Here is an 8,873-nt window from a genome sequence, read left to right on the forward strand (position 1 = left end):
ACACACACACACACACACACACACACACACACACACAAAGACAAACACAGAGAGACAAGTACAATGCAGCATGCTTAAATTCTCCTGCATTCATCTTGCAAATAATAAAAAGAATGTTTTCATTTAGGTTTTTTTGAAGCTTCAACAATAATAAAAAATGTAAAAAAATAAATAAATAAAAGTGGAGTGGGAGTAAGCATTAGTGTGCATCCTTCATGAAAGTGAACGGCTGCACTCAAAGATGGAGTGCGAGCGATGATGAAAGGGAAGCAACAGGCTTTTCAGACCATGAGGTTTTCGTGTAAACTGAATGCCCTTGAGGTTTTAGAGCAAGCACTTACCGAGTTACCTTCGGGAGCCACCATCTGATATTTGTCCAATGAAAGACACAATGAGCCAAGACTATTCGGCAGTCCTCAAATCTCTCTGGTGCAAAGGGCTCGTGTGCAGTACAATAACGCTTAAAGCTGACCAGAACGTTTAAGTTCTGCCTGAAAATCCATAACATCACTACAAATAAGGAAAAACATTATCAGTAATGTGTATCTCTACATTCATAGCTTGCATTTTTGATTTGTTTTATTAAAGCGCAAAAATGATGAAATTACACCAATAGTGAAATCACCTTGAAAGTGTTACTTTAGTACTTAATGAAACAGAATAAGTACATTAAAGTTGCTGCCACCCACCTCTGGTTTTAATTAACATGCTCTTTCATTGATGCATGTGAAAAAAAAGCTGATTATCAGCTACCCTCGTCTCTGCCTTCCCTGCCTTCCCTCCGCACATACCTGTCTGTCAGTCGTTCTCTTCTTCAAGTACAAGGCTCTTTTGTTGATTCTCAGAGCTGCAATTTGGCCCCAGCAAGGGGCCATGGGCAAGTGAAAAAAAATTCTGCTTTAATGACTCTAAATGGAGAGATTATCCAAATGAAAGGCAGTTATCCAAACCCCACCCATCACCTCTACCCTTCAATATCTCTGTACCCTTTTTTTCTCTCTTTCTCTCGCTCAGTGCTCATCTTCTATCAACTCAGGCTATTCATCAAAATCACAGTTCAATTCCACCTTTGTTTCTTTTTGTACCCTTCTCCTTCCTCTTAATGTTCTCCTGCCTCCATCACCTCTCTGCTCATCTTTCACCCTCACTTTTATCTTCCTCTCTTCACCTCTTTGGGTGCATCTTTTTTCTCTTCTCCTTTCTCGTTCATTATATTTTTTTCCCTCTTAGCTCTTCTTTCCTCAAGGGAGCCAATAGCTGAATTGGTCACAGGGGCCCTTAAGGAAGAGAACACTGATAAACATCCTACTTCTATTTTGAGGTTAGAAACCACTGCTAATTGCCTTGTTCCAAAGTGAATATGAATGTGTTTTGCCAAACAAAAATGCAAACGCCAGCTAAATTGGGCCAATAATTTATTTACCATGAAGGGGCTTCTACAACAAGCGAGAGACCAACTTGTTGGTTAAAATTATGGTTTATATCTCCTAAAGTGGCGGTCTGTGGAAGGGTATGAGCAATAATTATCTTACTTGTAGATAGTTTGGGTTGGAGTTGTACATTTTTTAAAAAAATGCCACATTGCAAATATGGAAGATTTGGAATTGATTTTAATCAGTTTTGTTAGCAATATTTTGTGTTGCTGCAATAATAACGGTTGAGGAATTGTGACATGACAGGTGTGAACACGGCACATGCTGCATTGTTTACAACAAAGGAGCACTGTTTTACTTTCTCCCCTCTCGCAGCCCGCTTCCCGTGTGTGCTGTCAAACTCAGGAGAAAGGGGAGGGGCTGCGAGCGACACAGGCTTCCAGCATTGATGCTTACTGCATACGTGGAAAAAGATGTGACGTCTCATTCATTCAGCGCAGTGTTTACAGAAGTAGCCTATGGATGCTACTTGTTAGCATGTTGATTCTGAAGTTGCTGTGCAGTCAGAGCCAATTAAATAATAATTTATCTTTGTTTTTTAACAGAATTTATTCATTTTAATTTTAAATAACGCCAGATCACAACGAGAGCTATTACTGCAGTTGAAAAACTTGGTGGAAAGAAAAATATATATGTGAAAATATGGTTCATATTGGTACAAACTGGTTTTATACCAATAGAAAAGTATTAAAAAGAGGACTGTTAAACTACTGGATCAATATCCAGTACTGATAAGAGTAGTAGTATCGATAAGACCTTAACGATACCCATCCCTGCAAGTGAGAATTAGCATTTCAAGGTGATGCAAAGAAACTAAATGTTTTTCTTTGGCTAGTTGTCTCAGATAAAACAGAGCCAACCTGGGTATCACATTTACATGCAAGGCTGCAATCCAGTCTTACACCTAGATTTGTTGCAACAGGTGTCATACTGTATAGTAAGGCCAGATCAACATGAGATTAAAAACTCTCACTAAACCCGAACAACAGAACCTCTGTTTTTGCTGAAAGTTACTAGACATAAAACACTTGATTTCTGCAATGCATACGGTATAAATATATAAATATAAATATATTTATATATACTATATATTTGCCGTGGACCTGGCAAACGTGTGGAGATTCCCTTACCTCTGCTACAAGAATAGAGGAGGTGAGAGAGGGGAGGACTGAGATCACAGCCTAAAATGTCCTTTTGGTCTGATATGTATGTATATATATATATCCAAACAATCAATGATTTATAAAGGTAAAACAGGAAAATTAACAAGGATGCCCAAACTTTCGCGCCCCACTGTATTGTTACACATGCTTTGAGGTTCATTCATTTCATATTGAACAGAGATTTACACAGAATTGTACAATCATTTGCAGCAACAAATACCAACAGCATCAGCGGCCATCTCTAGTAATACTGTACTTCTGGTCTATCAAGGGTCATTTCATGCAGGAACATCTGCATAAACATCTACATAATTCCTGCTGGAATCAACATGTGATGCTTAGATGAAAGACATGTAAAGGCTCATAAAATAAAGTTTGAATGAAGTGCCGAGACTGGGATTGGTGTTGAAGTGGTCTTGCTCAGACCAACCATCTGGTCATAATCTATTGCTCCAAACTGAAAATGTACAAAGAGCTATCTACAGCAGTAGATAGCTGTAGTTTGTTCATAACCTTTCCACTGAACCCTACTTCAAAAGATTCAAACAATCTCTTTAAGTCTTTTTTTTAAGCCAGATGTCTTTGTTATAGTGAGTTCAAATTCATTCCTTGACCTTTACTGCTTGAGTTGTCATACCTCCTCCTTCCTTGTTCTCGCTGTCACTCACCAGTGTGTTCACTCTAATGAAGCAGAAGCAGTATAAGCTTTACAATACATGTGGCAGCAACAGCTGGAGTTCAATTCTGTCTGGCTACCAGCATCTGATAGACAGTAACTAATGGGTGTGTGCATACAGACACACAAACTGACCACCTTGTCTGCCTCATCGCCTCTGGTATCGATATCATGCACGTTCTGATCCCAATGCTTTTCAGTCTTTACCTCATTGTCTTTCAAGAGCAGATGACGTATAACGTGACACCTGCATATCACTATATTTTACATTTGTTCTAATGTTCCAGCGCATCAGAGATCAGAAGAGTGTTCTTTTCACAGACTCTGCCAGCTGTTTAGCTGCATTTCTTTTGGCACCAGTACTGATGTTTACCTCAAACCCTGTCAGGATAGGATATCTCAAAAAGAAATGAACACCAAATTCATTACAACCGCTGTTGTGAAGGGCAATACAAACTGATTTGAGGAACTGAATATCAACATAAACACAAACAGAATAGGTTTATGTTACCTAGAAAAAATGTTGCCTCAGAAAATATTATAGAGGTTCATGAAAACACTGTTTTATAAACATTTACACCACCATCCATTTCGGACAACACATACTTTGAGTTTGATGGTTTGCAAGCTGAAATTGCAACAGCCAGTTGTAGCACATTCGGTGCACCCAGAAATGTTGAAGTATTTCTGCTGGAATACCTTTCTTATGTGAATTAGATTATAGTGTAAGACTTAATAAACTGTATTTGCATCACTCTCTATGAAATTGCAGCTGTTTTAAGTGAATTTCAAATGAATAAATTACCATTGAAAGCATAAAACAGAATGTGCTTAAATTGTAAGAACACAGTAGAACCTGTGAAGATCTGTCATCTCAAAAGTATATATACTGTATAATAAAAACATCACTGTGTAAGAAAAATGCTATAGTCTTTTTTTCATGTGCAGTGCCCTGAAACAACGTATGTTGTGACTTGACGCTATATAAATGAACTGAATTGAATTTAATTGAATTGAATAGATTTTTTTTCATTTGCCACATCCTTCCCGATGCCACCTGGGTTCGTTTTTTTAAATCATTAGACTCTTAATATAGACATATGATGCTTTAACATCCTTTTTTAACATTTAAATCATTCAGTTGGGGTCCATATAAAGTGGAACTGCAATCATTTGGTTTGATTTCCTCCGTATTGTAACTCCACAAGCCCCTCTTTGAGGTCTGTCTAAAAGCAACTTGTTTTGATGCTATCTCTTTAATCAGCTTAATAGAGTGGTTTGCATCTATCATGGGGTGGATTTTATTTACAAATTGTCTTAGAAAATAGAGAAACTGAAAACTTGAAACTGAGGTCCTTTTAAGTGCTGTCTACAACAGGTAAGATGATGTTTGATTATAACGTTGCCTCAAAATCTGACATCAGAAAATCTAAGTATCCCTTTTATTTGTATGGTGACTTTGGTTCTGTAAATGCATAAAAACTTTAAAGAACTGCAATTTTATTTGCGGAAGTGAGTAAAAAAAGGTAATTCAGCACCATGGACAGAGACAGATAGACAGTCATGAGGCAATACAGTATATAAATGAGTTTATTCTATAAAACTAAACAAATAAATAAGTTATTGTATTCTGTTAATGTGATCCCTTTTGGATGGTATTTAAGAGGTCAAGCAGCAGGAGTATAGGAGGAAGTAAAACACTCCTAAGTCCAAAAAGTCTGTTCTTGGTCTTTTTCTCCAACATGTCTGTTAATTCAATTTTTGCTCAATGTCATCCAATGTGACCAAAAAGAAGGATGAAGAAGAAACGCACAAACTAAACAATATAATTCATAGGATTTTGAGGATGGCATTACAGGACAAAATAAAACAACAAAAACACAGAAACGCTCACATGGAAAGAGGAGGCGAGTGCTCACAGTGAACACAAATGATCTTGAGTCATGTCTTTTGATGCAAAATGCCAGCTTCACTGAATCACAGGCACAAATTCTCAACACATCTTTGAGCTGCTACTGTCAGCTCTCCCCTAAAGAGCTAAGTAATAACATTTATCAGGTACTAAAGGGTGATGTAAAACCCACAGTCAGGACAGGATATCTCAGCATCAAAAACAATAAGATCTACTTTTTTGCTTGTCTTTGTCTAATTTCAATCTTTTAGCACATTTAAGGAAAACACCTTTTGTGGCGCAACTAAACCTCTTAAATCTCAGAAGAATGAATGTCTCCAGTGAGCTCAAACGTAAAGTCTAATGCAGAGGTTTTTATTTTTTATTTTTTTTATTTTTTTACATGACAGGGATCATACATCCAGAGGATGATGTAATGTGTTTCTGGTAATGATGGCCAAAGTCATGATGCCAAACCAACTTTAAGTAGTTCTAGTTTGGAGGTTCACAGAGCAACAGTGCCACTATGTGGGCATAAAAGCATGTAGCAGCTTACATAAGATTTTACAAACTGGGCATTACATCATACTATGTGTAAAACAATAGTGTAGCCTGTTTATAACAGAGCACAACAAAAAGGCTTTACTACATGTTTTGTTGGTTATACTTCAACTAATGTTTATCTAAATATATACATTTAATGATACAATTTTTCAAGCTTTATTTATTTACAGAAATATAATAAACTTATACCTATCTTGAAGCAGAACTTACACCAATTTAATGCTGAGTTAATGTTTAATAATTTCTCGAGTCCTAAACCTTAAGACTGAATTTGATGGTGTTCTAAAACCGCACCCATTACATCATCGTCCGCCACTTTGTGAGTGTTTGTGTGTGTGTGTTACCGTTGTCTGGTGTGGCAGCAGTGATGTTCTGTCCGCTCCTCCTCGTCCTGACGGAGTGCAGTCTGGCCTGAGAGATCTCCCTTACAGCGGCAGGCAGATGTTCCTTGCTGCTGCTGCTGCCGCTGTGGTTTGGAGGAGAGTCCTTGGACTCGCCATCTCCACTGTCACTGGACCGAACCGGAGACTTGCTCTGCAGCAAGTGGGAGTCAGAATATTTAAGAAACTTTGACCAACTCAAAAACAGAGACAAATATATTTGTAGTACAGTAATGCAGATTTAAGGCCACATTGTGTTCTGTTCAGGTTATGTCTGTTTATCTAAATATCATAATCTAGAATCTAGATTATGATAAAACATACATCTAGATTATAGATGTATGTTTTGTTGTTTTAAATATAAATCTAAAGACTGCATTTTATGTAGTTGTTTATTGCTAAGTATTCTTCATTAAAAATAAACTAAAAATCTATAATTTATTTATTTTCATGACTTGCAAAGTTAATATTGTGTTGAAAATTGTCTTGAGGCCATAAAAGCATAAACTATACTGACACAAAAAGTGCTTTGAAATCTTACGCTTCGGCTTTGTTTGGAGAATCTGTAGATGGGCGGTAAAGAGTAGGCCTTCATTCTGTATAAAATGAAATAAACAGAAAAAACAAAACAACATAAAGTATTTATTATATGTGTGTGAATATCTGACATCATAAGCATAAATCATTAACATAAACATATACACTCTATCCTCAAAAACTCAAAGAAGTAGAATGAATTATTTTTTCTACATAAAACAAATATCAAAAATAATGACACAAACATTGGGCAAAGATCTAAATGAAATATTGAAAGACTATCAGTTTTGCTCACAAACTCATTAACATTTTGACCCTCAGAACTCAGTTTAAACAATATGACAACATTTTAGATTGAAAATCAAAATTTAGTTTGTTGCTTTTGCATTACAACCTATTTACAAAATAAATACTGCTATTCATATAATGTCATGAACACTAACAGAGCACTTTACTTACAACAGAATCTTAAATTAATGTTAAATTTTATCTGATGCATTTCTCAAAACCAGCCAAACAAATTGTATTAAAAGTAATTTCATAGTAATTAATGTACTCCAATTATGCAGAATTTCATTTTAGAGAATAAATGATAAATCATTCTCCAACTAGTATTTGCATGGAGAACAAAACAAAACAAAGCAAACAAACCTGAAGAAGTGTGACTGATAAAGTTAAAGTTTGCACTTTTCCACTTGGTGTTTCTGTAACTATACTGAAGCTGTTTACCCTTTGATCATCCTTGCTCCTTTGGGTCTGGTGAAAAGAATGTCGCTGTACGTAAGCTTCTTGAATCTCTCTCTTCCCACTGCCACATAAAGCTGCCCACACTCCAGCTTGTTCCCATCAGTCACCTGGTGTCCTTCATAGGTGTACAGACTAAAGCACGAAAATAAAGTCAAAACCCTCTTTCACCGTTTCTTTGCACCAGTTTACCAACAAAAGCTGGCTCTGTTTGATAATTCATAACCATTGTCAATATTTTTTTTCAAATATTTACTATACAGATACTGCCAGAATAAGAACATGTATTTCAGGGCTATTCAACTGGCGGTCCGTGGGCCAGACAGAAGTCACTGGACAGTGGATGACTTCTGTCTGGCCCACCAATAAAGCTCCAACTCCAACTCCTATTTTTTTTTTACTTAGCTGAATATAAAAACATATTTTAAATCAATGCTTATGAAAATAATAATAATAATAATAATAAATAAAAAATAAACAAATTTGCAAGGCAAAAGATAGAAATACTTGTTATTTTACATAATTGCAGTGTCTCCCCTTACATTATTGGGCAACACTGCCCCCTTGTGGCTCCCTGGGCAATTTAGTTGAAAAGCCCTGATGTACTTCATTCCCAATAATAAAAAATGTAAGCAGTTGTTGGCAAACCTGACATTTTAAAACAAATTAAATCAAAATGTTATCAATGCAGTAAAAGGAAAAAAATGTATTTATGGTTACAGATAGAGTTTAGCTATGTAGTCTTTGCTGGTTTACCTTCGAACGCCTCCCAGGACCCTCAAACCCATCTTCTCTGTGATCATTTCTAGTATTTTGTCGAACTGTCCCATTATCCTTTGGTGGATCAGAAGTCTTACTGCTGGGTTAAAAGTATCGCCGTTCGCTACCACACTGTCCAAAAATACATATGTGGTGTCAGATATTATTTTCTACAAGATCAAAACAGCAAAATCAGTGGATTGAAAATGTGGTAAAACAATGTGTACAGCAAGTTTTTTAATTAATCTTAGGTTATTTTGGATATTTTTGGCTCCTTTTAAGTCACCTATTTCTGTTCTGTATACTTACCTCACATGTTTTATTTTGTAGAGTCAGTTCTTTGGTTTGCTACAGATTACATGACCACTATTACAGTATTTATCAGCGCACCTGTCCTTCATTTAGTCATTTAGTCATTTAGTCATTTAGATTTTCCTTTGTTCAGAGCCAGATTTTTGTGTTTGCATTTAAAATGTAGCTGTTAAGCAGCAATACTTGTTTCTTTGGTTTACCATAACAAACTTCTGTATTTAACTCCTGTCCTCTGCACTGGCTTCTTCTTTTACCAACAGTTCATCACAGTTAGTGTACAATAGGGATCAACTTACAATATTGTACATGGCTCTCCTATGGGTTTCAGAAACCGAGCTGACACAATGATCCTGTTTGGTGGCAGTGGTCTGGCCTGAAAGGAATAACAAAATAAATAAATGCATGGAGCTTACA

General features: G+C 36.3%; 1 protein-coding gene across 1 annotated transcript in view; it reads right to left on the reverse strand.

The window, feature by feature from the left end:
• Nucleotides 1-8,873, reverse strand: part of LOC106521608 (doublecortin domain-containing protein 2) — a 34,914-nt gene that overhangs the window by 19,456 nt on the left and 6,585 nt on the right. Inside the window, exons 3-7 of the mRNA XM_014014254.1 lie at nt 8,756-8,832; nt 8,145-8,279; nt 7,374-7,523; nt 6,649-6,703; nt 6,072-6,261 (exon numbers count right to left, since the gene is read on the reverse strand). Of these exons, the coding sequence (XP_013869708.1) occupies nt 6,072-6,261; nt 6,649-6,703; nt 7,374-7,523; nt 8,145-8,279; nt 8,756-8,832 (607 nt within the window). The remainder of the gene's footprint in view (nt 1-6,071; nt 6,262-6,648; nt 6,704-7,373; nt 7,524-8,144; nt 8,280-8,755; nt 8,833-8,873) is intronic.

Source organism: Austrofundulus limnaeus, unplaced genomic scaffold, assembly GCF_001266775.1.
Source record: "Austrofundulus limnaeus strain Quisiro unplaced genomic scaffold, Austrofundulus_limnaeus-1.0 Scaffold112, whole genome shotgun sequence".
Classification (NCBI taxonomy): domain Eukaryota; kingdom Metazoa; phylum Chordata; class Actinopteri; order Cyprinodontiformes; family Rivulidae; genus Austrofundulus; species Austrofundulus limnaeus.